This window comes from Dermacentor silvarum, chromosome 5 (genome assembly GCF_013339745.2).
Source record: "Dermacentor silvarum isolate Dsil-2018 chromosome 5, BIME_Dsil_1.4, whole genome shotgun sequence".
NCBI lineage: Eukaryota > Metazoa > Arthropoda > Arachnida > Ixodida > Ixodidae > Dermacentor > Dermacentor silvarum.
The window spans coordinates 57,588,189-57,609,574 of record NC_051158.1 but is presented as its reverse complement, the minus strand read 5'-3'; the positions used below and the strand labels follow the sequence as shown (position 1 = coordinate 57,609,574).

Genomic DNA, 21,386 nt, shown 5'->3' with positions numbered 1-21,386 from the left:
CTTCGCTGAAGTCGCCGAATTGCCGGTCTGCCACCAGAGATGGCTTCCGACGGCGACAACCGGCCGCCTTCTTCTAGCTCCCCATTGCAGCCCTACATCGAACCACGAACCTTCGCCGGAAAAGCCTGGGAAGACGTGGACGGATGGCTCAGGTTTTACCAACGCGCCAGTCGGTTCAATGGCTGGAATGCCACCGCCCAGCTTAACAACGTTGCCTTCTTCCTTAGGGGAACCGCGTCAGTGTGGTTTGGAAACCACGAAGAAAGCATAACGACGGGGGAACGGTTCGTAGATGAAATCAAGAAGTGTTTCGGAGATCCGGCAGCTAAAAAGAAGCGTGCAGAACAAACCCTAATGCAGCGAACACAAGTTGCCGGCGAAACATGCACGACGTACATCGAGAAAGTGCTGAAATTGTTGTGCAAGGCCCTGGACCTTCAGGTGCCGGAAGAGGACAAAGTTGGTCACCTTCTAAAAGGGATCGCCGAGGACGTGCACCAGTTCCTCATCGGAAAAGACAGTCTGGACTCCGTCAGTGACGTCATTCGGCACTACTGTACGTTTGAAGCCTTGAGAGCTCGGCGTATCACACCGAAGCTCAGCCGCCTGGCCAACGTAACTTACGTCGCCAGTGTTGACGTGGTCCCAGCTTCATCCGACCTTGCGTCAGTTATTCGGCAAGTGGTGCGCGAAGAGCTTGACCGACGTGAGGCGGCTTCCCTCTCGACTCCGCGGGTTCAAGAGCCTTTTTCTCACTGCGACTTCGGTGAGACGTCTATCACCGAAGTCGCAACTTAACATGCTGGCTCCAACTTAACATGCTGGCTCGAGGAAGGGATATTCTACAATGTATCACAACCATGTCGTCAGTCAGATAATCGAGAAATCTGCGGAGCACAATCGACCTCTCTATATGGCTTTCATATTGCCATGGTGTAGCAAAAAGGGATAGGAAAATTATATTTACAATATATATATATATATATATATATATATATATATACACAGAGAGAGACGGATGCAGGCAAGATGGCAGAACAACAACACGAGCGCTGCCCCCGATCGTCGTCTTCACAGTCTTCCTGGCGCATTCTTCTATGCTCGGCGTAGCGCGTAACATAGAACCCCCGCCGTCGAGAGCGCCTTCTCGGCGCTTAAGGAGCAGCGGGATCGTCTCCAGCAACATAAGGCTTAAGGTGGAAGACGTGCACGATATCAGTGGCGGACGCGGCAGATGATCGACTGTTCAATGGAGTGATCTCGTACGTGACGACAGTGATCTGGCGTAGGAACTTGTAAGGTCCGGAGTATCGGGAAAGAAGCTTTGACGACAAGCTAACGTGGCGGCAAGGCGTTCAGAGGAGGACCAAAGAGCCCGGAGAGTAATTAACGACTCTGTGATGGCTATCGTAGGGGGCCTTCTGGGACAGCTGGGAGGCATAAACACGATCCCTTGCAATCTGGCGAGCCGTTGCAGCCCGAGAAGCTGCACCGCAGGCGTAGTCGGTAACAGGGTGCACAGGCGACGGTAAAAGAGTCTCGAAGGGCAATGTGGGATGGCGGCGAAACAAGAGATAAAAAGGGGAAAAGCCAGCGGTATCATGGCACGACGAGTTGTAGGCAAATGTCACATTAGGCAAGGCGCTGTCCCAATCACAGTGGTCTGAGGAAACGTACATGGAGAGGATTGTGGTCAGCGTGCGGTTGAGGTGCTCGGTAAGCTCATTGGTTTGGGGATGGTAGGCAGTGGTTAGCTTGTGACGGATGGAACACGAACGAAGAATGTCGTCGACGACTTTGGACAGAAAGGAGCGACCACGGTCGGTCAGCAGGTGTCGAGAAGCGCCTTGGTGAAGAATAGCGTCGTAAAGTAGAAATTCCACAACGTCAGTGGCACAGCTTGTCGGCAGTGCCCGTGTGATAGCGTATCGTGTCGCGTAGTATGTAGCGACGGCAATCCACTTGTTCCCAGTAAGATATGTTGGGAATAGCCCGATAAGATCAAGGGCGACGCGGTAGAACGGGACACCAGGAATGTCGATGGGCTGAAGAGGACCGGCTAGCGACAAGAATGGATGCTTGTGGCGCTGGCAAGACTCACAAGAAGCAACGTATCCGCGCATAGAGCGGTGGAGGCCTGGCCAGAAGAATCGACGCCGAACGCGATCGTACGTGCGAGTTGCTCCGAGATGTCCAGCGGTTGGGTCATCATGAAGCTGTTCGAGGCCAGCGGAACGCAGTGTTTCGGGAACAACCAGTAGAAGCTCTGGGCCATCGGAGCTGGTGTTGCGTCTGTATAAGATGCCGTCACGAAGCACGAATAATTGTAGGGACGGGGCATTATCATGAGAGCGTAGACGGCGGATAATTGAACGCAACTGTTGGCTGCGTATGTCGGATAAATCGGATATTGCGAAGACACAGGCGTCCGAATCGTGCGCTGACAAATCGGGAGGGTCCACTGGATGACGGGATAGGCAGTCCGCATCCTGGTGCAGTCTGCCAAACTTGTAAGTGACGTCAAAGGTGTATTCTTGCAGTTTCAGTGCCCAGCGGCCAAGTCGTCCAGTCGGATCTTTGAGGGAAGGCAACCAGCAAAGCGCAGGGTGGTCTGCGATGACTGAAAAGGTGCGGCCAAACAAGTATGGTCTAAACTTCCCGACAGCCCAAACAAGTGCCAGGCACTCGCGCTCAGTGATCGAAAATTTGCACTCCGAAGAGGAAAGAAGGCGACTGGCATAGGCGATGACGCGATCGCGTCCTTGTTGCTGCTGGGCGAGAACAGCGCCGATGCCATGTCCACTGGCGTCGGTGCGAAGTTCAGTAGGGGCTGACGGATCAAAATGGGCCAAGATGGGTGGTGACGTAAGTAACGTCGTGAGCGTGTGAAACGCAGTGGCCTGTTCAGGACCCCAAGAAAATGGCGTTTCCTTCTTCAAGAGTTCCGTGAGGGGTCGGGCAACGTCGGCAAAGTTCCTGACAAAACGTCGAAAATAGGAGCACACGCCGACAAAGCTCCGGACGTCTTTAGTGGAACTTGGTATAGGAAAGTCTTTGACAACACGAATTTTTTCTGGGTCAGGTTGCACGCCTTCAGCACTCACAACGTCGCCAAGCAGAGCGATTTCGCTGTGGCCAAAACGGCATTCGGCAGGGTTAAGCTGAAGGCCTGCTCGCTTGAAAACTTCAAGAACTGCCGACAATCGACTAAGGTGACTGTCAAATGTCGGTGAGAATACAATGACATTGTCAAGGTAACAGAGACAAGTTGACCATTCATATCCACGGAGGAGGGAGTCCATCATCCTTTCAAATGTGGCTGGGGCATTACACATTCCAAAGGGCATTACCTTAAACTGGTAAAGTCCATCGGGCGTAACAAATGCGGTCTTTTCACGATCTTGATCATCAACGGAGATCTGCCAGTAGCCTGACCTCAGTTCGATAGAAGAGAAGTAGGGAGAGCCGTGTAAACAGTCGAGAGCGTCATCGATCCGCGGCAAAGGGTATAGGTCCTCGCGCGTTACGTTGTTTAAGTGGTGGTAGTCGATGCAGAAGCGCCAGCTGCCATCTTTTGTCTTGACTAGGACGACCGGTAATGCCCATGGAATGGTTCAAGGTTCAATGACGTATTTGGTGAGCATCTTGTCGACTTCACGCTGTATTACTTCTCGCTCGGCATGGGACACGCGGTAAGGACGACGTCTGATTGGTGTGGCATCCCCAGTATTGATCTTATGAGTGACCGCAGATGTCTGTCCCAAAGGACGGTCATTGAAGTCAAAAATTTCGCGGTAGGACTTCAATATGCGCCGCATATCGGCTGTCTGTGCAGGAAGGAGGTCAGACGCAATCATCTTGTCAATATCACCGTCGACGAGATTGTGCGAGGAAGAGGAAGGAGCAGAACATAAAGAAGCGTCGGTGACGAATGCAGAAACGGCACACTCATAGATTGAAGCAATGTGGCCTAGAGTCATGCCGCCTGGGAAGAGTTGCGTGCACAAGCTAAAGTTCAGTATCAGTAGAGACGTGCGGTTATATGCAACTCTAATAAGGGTGTGAGGAAGAGTGACGTATTTGGCGAATAAGACGTCAACGATCGGGGTCAAGATGTAATCGCCATCGGGAATGAGCGAACATGACCGCAAGTTTACATACATAACGGCTTGAAGAGGTAGACGAACGTAATCCACTGAACACAAGCGCGGTTGGCATGTAGTAGGAGTGTCATGGTAGCACGGTAGGTCTAGCTGAAGCGAGCCGGTTCCACAGTCAATAAGGGCAGAATGGGCAGACAGAAAATTCATACCGAGAATAAGGTGATGGAAGCATTTCTCGAGCACTGCAAGTAGTACGCTTGTGGATCGGTAAGCAACACTTATTCGCGCGGAGCACATCCCTAGCACGGGAAACGTTCCGCCATCGGCGACACGAATGAGCGGTACTGTGGGTGGTGTTAGGACCTTCTTAAGACAGCGACGAAGCTCCAAATTCATCACCGATATCTGAGCACCAGTGTCCACTAGGGCGACAACATGTGCGTCATCCAGTTTAACGTCTATCAGGTTCCCTCTGGTCCGCAGTGTGGTCCGAGGATTTGGCAGGCGGGTCGTCGATGCAGCATAACCTCTGGGAGCGGCATCGTCTAGTTTTCCCGCGGGAGTCGTTCAATCGGCGACGTAGATCGGCGGAATTGGCGACGCGACAACAGCGAACCGGGACTGGTGACCACGTTCGGATGGCGAACGACAATACGGCATCATGGAGGGAGCGTATTCAGCGGTGCTTCGGGGTTGCTCGTGGTAGGGCTGAAATCGGCCATGATCCATGTCGGGGCGACGGTTGTTTCCATAGGGAGCCTGATACCAATACCACCGGCTGTTACAATGGCGGGCCACGTGTCCAATACGACGGCAAATGGGGCAGTCATCAGCAGTCCTCCACTCGGCTGGGTTGCGAGTGGGGAATGGCGGCCTTTGACCTTGGGCATGCGAACGTGTAGGACGGCAGTCAATCTGCTGGGAAGGAGCTGCGGCGCACACAGAGTCCAGGCTACCTTGATTCTCAACAAGAAAAGTAGAAAGTTACTTATCAAGACAGGGGTGAGGCAAGGAGACACGTTCTTCCAATGGTATTCACTGCATCCTCAAAAGAAGTGTTCAAGCTGTTACACTGGGAAGGCTTATGAGTGAGAATCAACGGCGAATATCTCACCTACCTTCGGTTTGCAGATGACATTGTCCTGTTCAGCAACAATGGGGACGAAATAGAACCAATGATTGTGGACCTTTACCGAGAAAGTGTAAGAGTGGGGTTGAAGCTAAATATGTAGAAGACAAAGATCATGCTCAATAGCCTGGAAAGAGAACAAGAATTCAGGATCGCCAGTCAGCCTCTAGAGTCTCCAAAGGAGTACGTTTATCTAGGTAAATTACTCACCGGGGACCCTGATCATGAGAAGAAAACTTACAAAAGAGTAAAATTGGGTTGCAGTGCATACGGCAGGCATTGCCAAATCCTCACTGGGAGCTTACCACTGTCATTGAAAAGAAAGGTGTACAATCATTGCATTCTACCGGTGCTAACATATGGGGTAGAAACTTGGAGGTTAACAAAGCTCGAGAACTAGTTAAGCACCGCACAAATAGCAAGCGAACGAGAAATGTTAAGTATAATGTTAAGAGACAGGAAGAGAGCGGTGTGGATCAGAGGGCAAACGGGAATAGCCGATATTCTAATTGACATTAGGAAAAATTTTGACCTGAGCAGGCCATGTAATGCGTGGGATGGATAAGCGATGGACAATTAGAGTTACAGAATGGGTACCAAGAAAAGGGTAGCGCAGTCGAGGACAGCAGAAAACTAGGTGGGGGAATGAAGTTAGGAAATTTGCAAACGCAAGTTAAAATCAGCTAGCGCAAGACAGGGGTTATTGGAGTTCGCAGGAAGAGGCCTTCGTCTTCCAGTGGACATAAATATAGGCTGATGAAGATGATGATGTTTTACGTTACGTGCAGTTGTGGTGCCCCAGACTAATAGACAATTATTTATATAGGTTGAAAACAGCGCGTGGTAAATCTGGAGCTCAGCTTGTTCTCGAAGAAAGTGTCTTCATCGTGACAGAACACCTGCAGCACGTGATAATGATTTTGTCAAAGATTCTGTATGACACGTCCATGTCATATCAGCGGAAAACTTTACACCCAGAATTTCACGTCTCTCCACTATTTCAGCGGGTGTTTCCTCAAGCTGCAATGATTGGTTTACATTAACTTCCGTGCCTCTGGTTCTAAAAAAGGCAGCTTTTTTCGCATTTATTCTTAGGCAGTTAGCAGTAGACCATTGCAGCACATCTGAAAGTACGCTCTGGGTTGTGGCAACAACTTCAGTTATATTTTGTCGAGAAACAAAAAGACTGGTGTCTTACGTGTACAGCAAACATGATTCATCATTATTTATGTTAGCAATATCATTCATGTAGATAATGAAGAGCATTAGTCCCAAAATTCTTTCTTGATGCACGCCACAGGAAATGGTTTTAGAAAAAGAAATACAATCAGCAATTGAAGCACATCGTTTCCTCTCAGACAACTATGAATAAAACAGTGAGTTACCTACGCCACGTGTGCCTTAAGCGCTTAACTCCTCGAGTAAAATGTGATGGCTTACATTATGGAATGCCTTGCTATAGTCAATGAAAACACCAAGCTTAAGCTTTTTTTCGTCAATGTTTTGAATTATAAATTCTTTTTCAGCTAACAATGCAGTCTGTGTTGACTTACCACGTTGAAAGCCACGCTGCTACTTCGAATGTATATTGTTTTAAATTAAATAATTAGCTTTCACGTGCCAAAACTACGATCTGATTATGAGGCACGCCGTAGTGGGGGACTCCGGAACAATTTGGACCACCTGGGGTTCTTTAACGTGCCCTTAAATATACCTACACGGGTGTTTTCGCATTTCGCCCCCATCGAAATGTTTAACGTGCCCAACACTATAGCCACTAAGCAACCACGGCGGGTCTTTGAATGGGGTTATTCTACGAGTAAAATATGTGAAATACCAATCTATCGTTTTTGTTTCAGAATTCCAATGGAGAAAATTATAACAATGTACGTAACCATTACACTTTATGATGGCTAGGGATCACTGTTATGCACACAGCTAATTCTTAGTGGGTGCGCGACATATTTGAGCACTAAATGATGACTTGAGCAATAGCAAAGATGTTTAGGGCACAGCTTCATATAATCGTCTCATCTTGTTAACACTGTGTCTTCTATGGCTAATCTCTAAACCTTTCAGTAAAATATTCTTTAGTCTCAATAATTGAAGAAATTCTGTTTTGACAACAGCTCTATGCTTGCGTCAAATCTTTAAGATCAGATCTATAAGAAAGAGAGAAAAAATTTGTTAAGATAAAGGGGAAAGGGTAACCGCAGGGTCCTTCGACGGGCCCTGAGCGTGGGTGGAGTCTTTTGTCAAGGACCTCATCAGTCGCGGCGGCCCGGCGCTCTCTCACAACAGGATCGAGCTGGTCCCGGGAGTTGACGCTAGACAGTGAGGCTTCCCACTGTTGACTGATTAGGTGTTGGATTATAGGGTTCGCGCTAATGAGCTGGCAGACCCAAATGGCATAGTAGAGCGTGGCCGGGGCATTGCAATCTGCGAATTGTTGCTGTTGTTGTGTGGGGTGCATGGTGTGATATAGCGTGCGGTGCGGAAAGGTGTTTGTCTGTAGCTGCATCCACGAAACTGCTTCGGCGCGAGTGAGTGATTCGTGCGATGGGGGACATTTCCTGTGCTGTAGTATGTTGTGTTGAAGTATGGCGCCAAATTGTTTTCGGGTTGGTTCCGAACTGTTCTCCGTGCGGTTGTCTCGCTGTGAGGCTCGGTTAGCGTGCGCTCGAGCCGAGGTGTGGGCCCTCAGGTTCCCAGCGAGAGAATCATGTCTGGGTGGCCATACTATAGTGACCCTTTCAGGAACGGTGTAGGTCTTTCAGGTGGAGACCGCTGTTCACGAAATTCTACCAGCAGCGTAGTTACGACATGCTTCATGCGAGTCCATGATTGTCGGGATATAAAATCAAATCCCCTTTCTTCATTATTTGCTACATATCAAATTCAACAGCAACTGATCACCCGTATGGTTTCCTTGGGTGCACTGCCTGCTGGCTTTTTTATCGTCACACTCATATAAAGTGAAGAAACAATGACACAAAGGAAAACATAGTATTATTTGTTTATTGAAATGTCGAACAAGTGAAGTAAAAGGAAACGCAAGAGGCCGGAAAAGCATCTTCCCGTAAGTTTGACACTTAGAGGTTGAACGAGCGCACGCCTGATGGGCTATAGAAGAAAATAGACCGTTTCTCAAGAATTGCCCCGGATACAGGTACTGATATTGAGCATCTGACTAAATGTAGGCGTTCTGGTTACTAGAACTTGACAGAAACTCGGGGAGAAAAAAAATTGGAGCAGGTCCTGCGTGCCGTGAAGAATTCTGCAGATAGCTGAATACACAGGATGGTTTGGGGTTACGCAAATCGTTACCAGGTAGACTAACTAGTTTGTGTAAGACAAACAGCAATGTGTGTGATGCGAGCATGTACGTGACGACAGTGGCAGGACGACTGTGACTACGACCGTGTGATGCCGTCGACATAATTCGTACTCTGGTCGTCCGACGCGAGCTTACTTCATACGGACTACTGGTTCCACACAGTATAATGACGCCATAAAATACTACATGTCATACATGTATGTTAGAACGACGATGACATTTCCCCTGCGCTGATGAAACTAAAAACCTGTTCGACCTGGGCCTCTCACGAAAGCAGTACAGTATCGCGCATTTCGTACGGAAGTGTTGGCCAGCTACCACGAGTAAAGTACTGAAGAATGGGGGTCTATCCCGGACAGGCATGTGATACAAGCGGAAAAGGTCTCAAAAAGCTAATTGCCTTCGGCACGAGAGGACTACGCAGACGACCATGGCACAGTGATTGGAGCATTGTGTTGCTGTGCTCGAAGGCAGATGTTTGAATTCGGATGTCCGTCATACATCTTTAATCCCAACCACACTTTGCTGCATTCTAGGCACTTTGCCGTAGATAGGAAAGTTGTCATGTCGCATGGCTTTAACAAACATCGATAAAATACAAACTCTTCCTGAGCAAATTGAAGGTGAAATAGAGGCGGAGTCACTGCGCACCGCACTTTATCGCACCACTTCTCTCGTGAAAGGCGTAGGAGGAGCGTCGGACTCGAATTCTTTTACTTCCTTATTTTCGGGATCAGCCCACATATTTACGTATGATGCCGTGTTAAATATTTCTAAATATTGTCCGGCATTTAACTTGTCAACCCTACCATCCGATTATGTGGCACGTCGTTATGTGGGAAAATAGTCCATGGCCTATAGCTTACCGTATCAGACTTCCCTGCAAGATGTCATCTGTTCGAACCCGGCGATTGGCCACTTTCATTGACTTATCTATAAAAAATTACAATTTCGTCATAAGGGCGCTATAATAAATGCGATACCAACATGTTACAATATTACACAGAGGAAGGCTCGTAGCTTTAGTGGCTGTATAAATTACAGTTCCCATAAGCTGGCTAACCAATCAGGCGTTGTGGGAGGCGCGCAGACACGCATAGACAGGAAGAACTCGATGAACGCGAATAGCATCAGTCGGAACCACAAGTTCTTGTCGGCATTGTCTCCTTGCGCGGTCTCGCATTCCTGCAATGTGACATGCTCGCGGTGGGCACGATGTGCGTCCACTTCGCGCGTTTGAACTGTAGGGTTTTGTCGGCATTGTCGCTTAGCCTGGGCCTCCTGTTTCTGCAGCGCCGTGTCTGGGCGCCTCCGGCGTTAAGCTCCAAAATGCGCCGCACACGCAGCAACACGTTGTTTCTTCATAGGTGTGGTTTTGCTTCGGTGCGATCAGCGTGTCGCATGCTGTGGTCCCGTATTGCTTCTGTGCGATTAGCGTGTCACAGGAGCTTCTGTGCGGACATTCAGGCAATTAACACACTCAGGCATGTTTGTGCCATGTGAGAGACGCGGTGCTTCGCCGCAGGAACCCAGCACCAGTAGACACTTTTCTAGCCACCCTACCATGGCTAATGCGTCTGGGGAAATGATGGCAAAAGCCGCCAGAGTCTGCATGGTCTGCGTAGGCTGTGTTAAAATTCGTTCCTGCAAGCAAATCTGTATAACCTGACGATTTAGAATACAGCTGGTTCTGTGCTCAAGTGTCTGGGATTAGAACACGAACACGCCTAGATGTATTTTGCCACATAGGCGTTCAAATTGTGACCCAAAGGAAAAGCGTACAGTTCCCGTAAGTAATGTTCTTGACAAAACAAATTAAAACTAAAGAAATCAATATTTGCATGTGTAACTATAGACGACGGTGAAAGAGCACATGGAGTGTTCCTATAATTGACATTGCAAAAAAATTCGCCAAGTGCCTCCACGCGCTCGTTTGCACGCGGATGATGCTTAAGGATGTTCCCCCTTGCTGGGTCATGCGCCCGTGGTCAAATGGTTGGAGCATGGAGCTGCTATGCTCAGGGTTCCCTGTGTGAATCCTGCGATCAGGCTGTTTTATAACATTTTTCTTAATATAAGTAGTACACACACACGCACATACGCATTATTTGCACACACACACACACACACACACACACACACACACACACACACACACATATATATATATATATATATATATATATATTGTGTGACGGGGTGTCAACGAGATAAAATCGGGACAGGATTTGTAAACAGGGACTGTTGACAGAGATGGCCAAGATGGCTGAACACGCGCAGCGTCCCCCGTCAATCGTTGTCTTCTCACTTAATGCAAGGAGGCGGCCCGTAACATCTAACCGCCCCGGCGGGCTGAGTGCCGTCTCGGCGCAGACCATTTACACGAGGAGGCGACGGAAAAGTACAGCTTCCGTCGGGATACGTGCACGACGTCACGAGATGTCAGGGTAGATGCTGAAAAACTGTTCAGGGGGGGGGGGGGGGGATCTCATAGTGCACGTCACTAAGTTGCCGTAAAACCTTGTAAGGTCCAGTGTAACGCAATAAAAGCTTTTCGGTGAGACCGACGCGACGAGAAGGAGCCCAGAGAAGCACAAGAGATCCCGGAGAAAACAGAGGTGCCGGTGGCTGCAGTCATAACGGTGCTTTCGGCATAATTGCGAGTCGGATAGTCACTCATCAGCGATCTGACGTGCCAGGTGGGCTCGCGCGGCAACATCGTGGGCATACTCCGTGGTATGTTGTACAACAGCAGGCAGTCGCGTGTCAAAAGGCAATGCAGAGTGGTGTCCATACATGGGTAAAATGGCGAAAAACCGGCGGTGTCGTGACGAGAGGAGTTATACGCGAACGTGTCGTATGGCAAAGCAATATCCCAGTCACGATGATCGTCAGACACGTAAATCGACAGCATATTGGTTAAGGTGTGGTTCAGCCTTTCGGTGAGCCCGTTGGTCTGCGGCTGGTATACAATAGTGAGCTTGTGCTCCACAAAACAGGAACGAAGGAGGTCATTGACAACTTTCGACAAGAAGTAGTGGCCTCGGTGTGTGAGCAGTTGCCGAGGGGCACCATGATGACGAAGGATGACGACAAGAAGGAGGAAATCGGCTACGTCAGTGGCGCAACTAGCCGGCAAAGCTCGCGTGATGGCAAGACGCGTAGCGTAGTCGGTCGCAACTGCGATCCACTTGTTCCCTGAAGCAGACGTAGGAAATGGACCGAAGAGGTCAAGAAAGATGCGGTAGAATGGCTCCTGGGTATTTCAATAGGATGCAGAAGGCCTGCAGGCAACTCCGAGGGCCGTTTACGTCACTGCAAAGGTCACACGCAGCAACGTAGCGTCGAAAAGATCGGTACAGACCAGGCCAGAAAAACCGGCGCCGCGGAATACGTGCGGGATACGTCAAGATGGCCTGTGGTCGGAGCATCGTGGAGTTTTTGAGAAAAGTAGCACGGAGATGCTTGGGGAGAACAAGCAGAAGCTCTGGGACGTCGGGAGTGGTACTACGGTGGTAAAGAATATCGTCGTGAAGCTCAAACAGACGAAGCAATGGGTCGGGCTTACGAGAATTGAGGCGGCCAATTGTAGATCGTAACGTGTCGTCACGTTGCTGTTCAGCGCGTATGTTGGCCAGATCTGCAATAGCCATGACGAAGTCACCGATATCACCTTCGGCGGTGCCGGGAGGGTCGACAGGGTAGCGTCATAAACAGTCAGCATCTTGGTGTATCCGACCAGACTTCTAGAGCACATTAAAGGTGTACTCCTGTAGTCGTAACGCCCTGCGACCAATGCATCTTGTAGGATCCTTCAGCGACGAGAGCCCGCAAAGGGCATAGTGGTCCATGACGACGGAAAACGCTGGGCCGTACAAATAAGGGCGGAATTTCGCCACAGCCCAGACCAAAGCGCAGTTATTGAATAATTGCGCTCCGACGACGAGAAAAGGCGGCTGGCGTAGGCAATGACACGGTCCTGGTCGTTCTGGCGTTGGGCAAGTACTGCACCTATGCCGTGGCCACTAGCGTCGGTGCAAACTTCTGTAGGGGCCGACGGGTCATAATGCGCCAAAATGGGCGGTGAAGTCAGTAAAATGACCAGGGTGGTGAATGCGGCAGCTTGTGCACTACCCCAGGAAAAAGAGATGTCCTTCTTGAGTAGGTCAGTAAGCGGCAGGGCAATGTCGGCAAAATTCCTGACAAAGCGGCGGAAGTAGGAACATAAGCCGACAAAGCTCCGTACATCGCTAACTGAGCGAGGAAAAAGGAAAGTCTCGAACAGCACGCACCTTGTCGGGGTCAGGTTGGACACCTAACAAGGTGACCGAGAACGGTGATGTGACGTCGAGCGAAACGACACTTGGAGGAGTTAAGTTGCAGGCCAGCGCGTGAGAACACATCGAGAACACATCGAGAATGGCGGACAGGCGGGATAGGTGGCACTCAAAAGTAGGCGAAAAAACAATCACGTCATCTAGATAACATAAACACGTAGACCACTTATAGCCCCGAAGGAGAGAGTCCATCATTCGCTCGAAGGTTGCGGGGACATTACACAATCAAAAAGGCATAACCTTGAGTTGGTAAAGTCCATCTGGTGTGACGAACGCAGTCTTTTCGCGGTCCATGGCATCAACGGTAATCTGCCAGTAACCGGAGCGTCGAGGCAATCTAAGGCGTCATCGATTCGGGGCAGGGCGTATACGTCCTTGCGTGTGTTGTTCAAGTGTCGGTAGTCAACACAAAAGTGCCAACTGCCGTTTTTTCTTTTTTGCTAGTACCACAGGGGACGCCAACGCACTGGAAGAAGGTTCGATAACACCTTTTGTGAGCATTTTGTCAACTTTACTTTGGATCACACGACGTTCAGCGAGGGAGACACGATAGGGACGTTGGCGGATAGGGCTCGCGTTCCCCGTGTCGATGCGATGTTGGACAACAGACGTTTGGCTCAAAGAACGATCGTCATAGTCGAAAATGTCGCGGTAAGTCTCCAGGAGGCGGCGAAGGTCAGTAGCTTGATCAGAAGGAAGGTCAGCAGGGATCATTCCGACAAAGAGATCGCGCGGCGAACAGCTTGTGGTGCAAATGAAGGACGAACTGGAGGGACTGGTGCGATCCAACGCGCAAATTTGGCAGTATTCGGCAGCAGTGATGGCGGCGAGTGACATGCCTGCCGGAATCAGTTGATGAGAGGCGCTGAAGTTTAAAATAGGAATGGCGATGCGATTGCCGGTGACAGTCACTAGGGTGTTAGGCACGGCGACCTTCTTGGCGAGCAGAACGTCTGTTACCGGGGATAGCACGTAATTGCCATCAGCGACAGGTGGGTTGGAGACCATGGCGTTATAAATGGTGGCTTGCGGGGGCATGCGCACATAGTCTAGAGAGCAGAGACGGGCCGAAGGCGTGGTTTGGGCATCAGCTAGGTGAGGTATTTCGAACTGCAGGAGGCCAGTTGCACAGTCAATTAGGGCAGAATTAGTTGCGAGGAAGTCCAGACCAAGCATAACGTCGTACGAACATTCAAGAGCGGCAAATAAAACAGAAGTTAGATGACTGGCGATGGTGATGCGGGCAGTGCATATGCCAAGGATGGTGGGAGTTCCTCCATCGGCCACGCTTACAACGTGATAAACAGCAGGTGCGACCACCTTCTTTAGGCGACGGCGAAGACCAGAGCTCATGACAGAAATAGAAGCCCCGGTGTCAACAAGGGCAGAAATCGTGACGCCATCAACGTCAACGTCCAACACACAGCGTCGAGTCGGCAGAGTAACAAGAGGGTTTTGGGGCAGAGTCGTAGATGCAGCGTTACCGTCGGGCGCTGCATCGTTTAGTTTTCCGAAATGAAGGAGCCACGGTTGTTTGGCGACGGGGCGCGGCGAGGTGGCGGTGAGCGGGAGGACGGACGGCGGTACTGTTGCGAACGCGACTGGTGACCGCTACGTGACGGCAAGCGGGTGGACCATGTCGTGGCAGCATCAGGTTTTTAGGGGTGTGCCGCAGATAGTGGTTCAAAAGGGCTGCGATTAAGGCGGCGAGCATGGCCAAAGGATGGAGTACGTTGCGCGAGCGACCAGCGGTTGTTACAGTAGCGAGCAACGTGCCCAACACTGCGGCAGTTAAAGCAGATAGGCCGATCGTCTTCAGTTTGCCAACCAGCAGGGTTCCGAGATCGTGGAGCGAACCGTGGACACCGAGGGAACGATGTCGGGGCCCCGGAAGCGGCTGTAGGGCTGACAACGGCGCAAGCAGCGTGAACCCCGAGATTCGCGAGTTCGTTTCGCACGATGGTTTGGACGAGTGAAACCACTGGTGTGCTCGAGTCGCCGGCGTTAGAGCTGGTAAAGAGGCGAGCGGTAGCCATTGCCTCGATTTCGTGGCGGACAATCCTCGTCAATTCGGCCGAAGGCGGCGAAAGGTTAGACTGCGGCTGCTCTTTACACGAAGACGTTGCAGCGGTGTTGGAAAGCCGGGCGAATGGTGTTCAATACGGCGGCTCTTAGCCTGCTCGCAGCGCTGACACTCCTCGATCATGGCATCGACGGTAGCACAATTTCTGCACATGAGCAGATTGAATGCGTCATCTGCTATCCCTTTCAGGACGCGGCCAACCTTGTCAGACTCTTGCATGTTACTGCCAGCTTTACGCCACAGCGCCAGCACATCCTGTAAGTACGACAAATACGATTCCATGGACATCTGGGCGCTAGTTGACAGCTGTAGCTTCGCAGCGATTTTTCAACTGGAGGCCTTACCGAACAGGTTACGGAGCTTTTGTTTGGATGTATCCCAGCTCTCAAAGTCGGCCTAGTGATTGTCATACCACATCTTCGCCATTCCACTAAGATAAAACACCACATTGGCCAGCATGACTGTCAGGTCCCAGTGGTTGGAATCGCTCACCCGTTCGTATAGCGTGAGCTAGTCCTAAATGTCGATACCATCGGTCCCGTTGAACGTTCCAAGGTCTCGGTGTTGGACTACTACAATCGGTGTCGGCGGCGCAGAAGCAGATTCCGGTCGCATCGCAGCGCCGACCGCTTCGGAGCTCCGTCGTCTGGCGAGAATACCCCGCACCTCCACCAAACTGTGACGGGGTGTCAAAGAGATAAAAGCGAGACCGGATTTATAAACAGGGACTGTTGACAGAGATGGCCAAGATGGCTGAACACGCGCAGCGTCCCCGGCGATCGTCGTTTTCTTCCTTAATGCAAAGAGGCGGCCCGTAATAATATATATATATATATATATATATATATATATATATATATATATATATTCGGGACAACACGTTGACCCATGGTTCCAGGTGCACATTCCCGTAGCACATTTCAGCCCACAATTTCCGGCATCGGCCCACGATAAGAAGCTACAAATTTCCCATATACGAAAAAAAGGAGTTCGCATCCCGTACCACTTTCTCATATTCTTTTCACGTTACAGTTCGTGCTTTGAAGTGCGTGTTGTTGGAGAGCACTATCTCCGGGATGAAACCCCCAGTCCCCAGTCCTCGCAGGAGCTTACGCTACGTGGAGATTGTGCGACGATGTACACATTTATGATCTGCTAAAGGTAATCATGTTCTAGCTTTTTTAGCCGAAGTACAAATGCCATCGTCGTTTTAACATAAACCACATGACATAAATATAGGTGTGTACGATTGTATAACAATTAGGTCGCTGAACACATCGAAAGCCGTGCTACTCGCGCTAACTTCCGGTGAGTACCTCAGTAAAATCCAATGAGCACGTATCAATTTGCGTCTAACGGCTGTGGCAGAAATAATCCCGCTGCCCCCACACAATATTTGCGCTGCTCTCCTTACAAACACATAAGCTCCCGTCAACATACACAAAACTACTCGATTTACACAAAGATGTTGGTGAACTTGGTAACACTTTTGAGAAGCCAAAGCAATGATGGTTAGCCAGGCAGCAGCAAAATGCTTTGCGTAACGTCGATTTTCACAGTTCGTGGGATCTGCACAATATTTCTTTCTTTTGCAGAAATAAGAAGTGTGGCCAGCCAGGAAAGACATAACAGCCTCCCGTACAGTGCCTGGAATAAGGCAAAGAATACTCAGCATTGAAGAAACCTAAGCGCACGCTCTTAGCGAAGAGGCGCGAGGTGGTGTGATATGTGCACAAATTATCGCGCAACCTAAAAAAATGTGGGAACAAATACAAAGTTTGGATCTCGTTTTCTAGTCCCCACGAAGGCTGGCTGGGGGATTTCCACGTTTTTTAGGGCCAGCAGTGAAGCCCTCTTCTAGGCATAAACATGCCAGCATCAATGTCACGCGAGGCGTTGGCGCCGCAAAATAATCACTTGCATTAAGAAGCGTCTATATCGGACGAGATGGTTAGCGTATCAATTATCGGTCATGGGACGATGAGCTTACATCAAGAATAGGACTACATCGCATTTACCAGCGCATTCTCATTTTTGTGTAGGTGAGCAGTTGCTTCCTATTACTCGAATCTCAGGTGATAGTTGAGACATGCTTGTGTGCCAGGTAATAGAAGCTTTGGTAATCAGAGAGAATGAAAAGGTGTGCATAAGCATTATGCTGAGTAGCGATGATCATAGTTCTTAGCATAAATGCAGTAATTTGTCTTTTCTGGTGCATTGCAAGGTGACTGCGATGCACATTGCTACTATCTAACTGTGCATTCGAAGATATCATTGAGTTAGATTTCGCACCACAATGCACACAAATTCGGCTTAAGATCAGTGCTTGCAGTCACCTCGTTGTGTATGAATTAAACGAGTCGTTCCAGTGGCGCTATCTGCGCGACCACCGTCTAGTATCGCACACGCTGTTTGACGGGTACCTTTTCACTTTGTTAAGTCTTTTAAAGTACCGAGTCAGCTCGGTCTCCCTGAAGATAGTGTGCCGCGGCCGAAGGAGGACACATTCTCTTTACCGGATATGACTACTCTGAGCGAGAGGACGTAAAGGCGTGCTCAATTTTTCATTGGTTGTGAATGTTGCCATGTAACCTTGCAAATGCTAGACTTTTCATATTTCCAGAGAAGAGACAGTGAAATTTCAAATTACACGCAGTGGTGGAATGCGGAGCGTCGCCCTGAAGACCATGTCAGAGGGTACGGTACTGTGATTATCATTTTCAGTATATATTACACAGGTAGTCATTCGAAATGATGTCTATATGTGGGCGTTTGTCAAAATACCACAAGGATGCTCCCCAATTATTCACGACCAGTTCATGTAACCGAAGCTGAATAGAAACAAATACGCCCTTACGGCACTGCATGAGCACATTTTTAAACAATTGCTGGTAAATAGAGTACTTCACTGAGGGTGAAATTTGTGTTTTAATACGCTCTATGTAGTATTTCAGCAGCAGAACCCATCAGATTGTGTGTTCAAAGCACTGTCAGAATCTTCACAACGGTTGCCCGCGGATGTGTGGGTTTATTGACTAGTTTCTTTCACCTAAACAGTTCACGTAGACGTGGTGCCTGTGCTCATACAAAAATACTTCCTTACTTTCTTTAGACCTCTTACCAACTTTCTATCAACTTTAGTAACACTCTATGTACTTTTACTTTCTATTAACACATGTTACAAGAAAGTTGGTAGGATCTGTCTTTACTTCGGTTTGAAGAAAGTTTGTTTAAAGAAAGTTTAAAGAAAATTGTAAGGCTCTGTTTTAACTTTCGTTTGTATAAAGTTTTTCAACGAAAGCTTACATAAAGGTGGTAGGCTCTGTTTTTACTTCGGTTGAAAGAAAGTTTCTTTAAAGAAAGTTTTTAAAAAGTTGGTAGGCTGTGTTATAACTTTCGTTTGTACGAAGTTTGTTCAAAGAAAGTTTAAAAAAGTTAGTCGGCTCTGTTTTTAATTTCGTTTGAAGAAAGCTTGTTTAAAGCACCATTAAAGAAAGTTGATAGGCTCCGTTCTTGTTTTCGCTTGAAGCAAGTTCGTTTGAAGAAAGTTTAAAGAAAGTTGGTAGGCTCTGTCTTTACTTTTGTGTACAGAAAATTATAACAATTGCATTTGTTTCATTCATTTGCTCATTTAACACTTCAATAAAAAGCATAACATGCAATATCGGTAATACAATAATTAGTACGAATAAACTAAGTGTCATACTGATAATTGCTTCCTGCAGTTTAAGAGAAAGCGAGGATACAGAATAATTTTTGTTATTACGCGTGCATATATAATTAGCAGTAGCTAAGGTAAAATATCTTAGCCTGCCCCAGTGAAATTGTAAATAACGTTTTCCTACTTCAAAAAAAAATTTTGTTGTACATGGACTGGTACTCGAACCCAGGACTTCTGTGTGTGAGGCTGAGACGCTACCACTACTGCACGTATTATAGTAGCCCCAGCAGGAACCATACAATGCCTAGACTTTCTGACATGTCGTAAAGCCATTTATTTGTTTTCATGACGCTTAACTTTTTTCGGAATTCGGCTTCTTATGAAACCTTTCCTATACTATTTTATGCAAACTATACACAAAACTCTCGCAAATGCAGTACCTGCGGTCACTGTTAAAAGAGCCTTTCTTTTCAAAACTGCGGGTGTTGTGTTGAAATATTGGCGGGATTCATACGGCAGCAAGGATTCCGTAAATGCTTGCTTGGGCACACAAGTGAGTAATTTACGATTGTCAGTTTACTGAGTAGTCAGTTGTGTACCTGGCATGGCCGTATCTGTTTGTTTGCGCTTGCGTGCAAGCAGTACGCCTGTTGCATTTCAGCCGAAGCTTCAGCTGCTGTAGCACGCCAGACATCGCCATGTTTTGTTACCTTTATTCCTGACGCCAAGAGGAAATATCGTCTCATCAATTCAAGATGAGGGCACATATTCTCGAAAACACTACACTTGGCGCCTTAATTAACGTGTATATGGGCGGTGACCACGGATATGTGCTCGGTAAGTGTCATATTAGCCCGTAGACCGTCCGTCATTTCAAGCAGACGGAGCCGCACGGGCGGCGCGTGGATTGGCTCATGCTTCAGCTACGACTTCCCTTGAGTGACAAATGCGAATCTCGAAGGCTATGCTCCTGAAGCGATGCGAATCGGGGAGGCAGGTTCCTTTTCGTTAACCGCAGTGTGGCGCTGCTGCAGTGTTTTGTTGCCAATTAATCTAATCCAATCCAAGTTGCTGTAGTGCATGGACCACGTTGGCTGTGCGCGAGTGCTCGTTGCAGTGAGGTGGTAGTTGAATTTTACATTAGAAGTGCCTAGGCAAAATGTGCTTCTTATCGTGTGCATTAACCATCGCACAACCTCTGGACTCGTGAAATGCCATGTGTTCGCCATGGGTTTCGTGCGATACGCCAGTGTCAACAGTGTCTTACTGCACCCGTCCAAGCTGCCTTTGTTCCCGCCTGCCTGTGCTCTCTCGTGAAAAGCCTAGTACTGGGCCTTCATCTCAGTGTATGGAAGAATTTGTTGTAGGTTGTGCGTTCGTGGTGCTGTAGTTCATCGGCAGCTCTACAGTGTTTGCGCCCGAAAGAGAGTTGGTGCCACGGTACCTGTGAGACGAAAGAGCGTTTGTTGACTACGTCTTGAAAGGTAAGCAAGTTTGGCGCTTGTGCGCGTTGTTGTAGCTTATGGTTCATGTAATGAGCTTTGTGTAACAAGAGAAGAGCACATTCTGAGCGTAAGTTGTCCATGTTTCTGGTGCACATACAGTAAGCAATTTTACGAAAGCTTCTGTTGATGTTATCGCGTACTTCCATTTTCCTGTGAAGTATGCTACCCCGTCTCATTGCTCTGACTGAATGGGAACACAATTAGGGAAACACTGCAAGTTAGGGTTTGTTGGGTAGTTTCCCGGAAGAACATTATTCCGTATACAAGCATTTCCGCGAGTACACTGCAGGTGTGTATACGTCGATGTGTCATGGGCTTCACGCGTTCGCACAGGATAGCTATGTTTGACGCTTGTGCACATATCAGTTTGTATGAAGAATTTCTTGTATACAGTTCACTTTCAAGGCCCGCGTCGCGAGAACCTGTCTGTATTCTATATTGTACTATAGAATCTGTCGTGTTCTATATTGCAATACGCCGATATTGCAATGACGAGGTTTCTTTTTAATCGAGACATCCCAATCAGACGCTGGCTTTTACTATATATACAGATTCATCTAAAGAACAGTATGCTAGCTGTTCCAGTCATAGATAATGACTTTGCCTTGTAGTAATAAAGTAAGGGCTGCGATTTCGTGGCGCTACTTTGCGCTCTATCCTACGTCACTCTTACCACCCACCGTGAACGGCCGGCTATTCCAGTTCATAACACGGGCGGCGCGTCGGTCAAACCACTGACGAAGAGCAAGACGGAATATTATCGCTATATAAAGACGGCCTAGGGTTCAAAAGACTTTTCATGTGCTCAATATTTTTTTTCATAATCCAATGCTTTTTTGTTTATTACATATTTGAGTTTCGGTGATTTTCCCGGTAGTCTTACGTTTGCTGCATTCCCGCATGGAATTTCACTTGTTACAACATAACCGTGTAACCTCCTGAGATATAATGGAAAGATTCGTACGAGACGCGCATTAATGTAGCTGCTAGTGTGAGGCTCTTTGCAATTCAGTATTACACTGATATGACAGGTTTCCAGATTCACGTTGCAATAAATTATTCATTTCTTGCAGTTGAAGGCTATGCGGATTCTGGAGGCATCCCACAAGAACCTGCAGCACTGCTGCAAGCTAGAGAGCACCACTATAAAGCACCTGATCTGCGTGCTTTTACAAAGGTACGTACAAAACTATCATTGCATTGTGTGCTGTAGGTTATGTTTCTGTAATAT

The 21,386-nt window shown here is 48.4% G+C and overlaps 1 protein-coding gene across 1 annotated transcript in view; it reads left to right on the top strand.

The window, feature by feature from the left end:
• LOC125945697 (uncharacterized) overlaps positions 1 to 21,386 on the top strand; it is a 104,473-nt gene that overhangs the window by 64,167 nt on the left and 18,920 nt on the right. The window contains exons 13-14 of the mRNA XM_049667943.1: positions 7,092 to 7,118; positions 17,613 to 17,686. Coding sequence (XP_049523900.1) covers positions 7,092 to 7,118; positions 17,613 to 17,686 — 101 coding nt within the window. The remainder of the gene's footprint in view (positions 1 to 7,091; positions 7,119 to 17,612; positions 17,687 to 21,386) is intronic.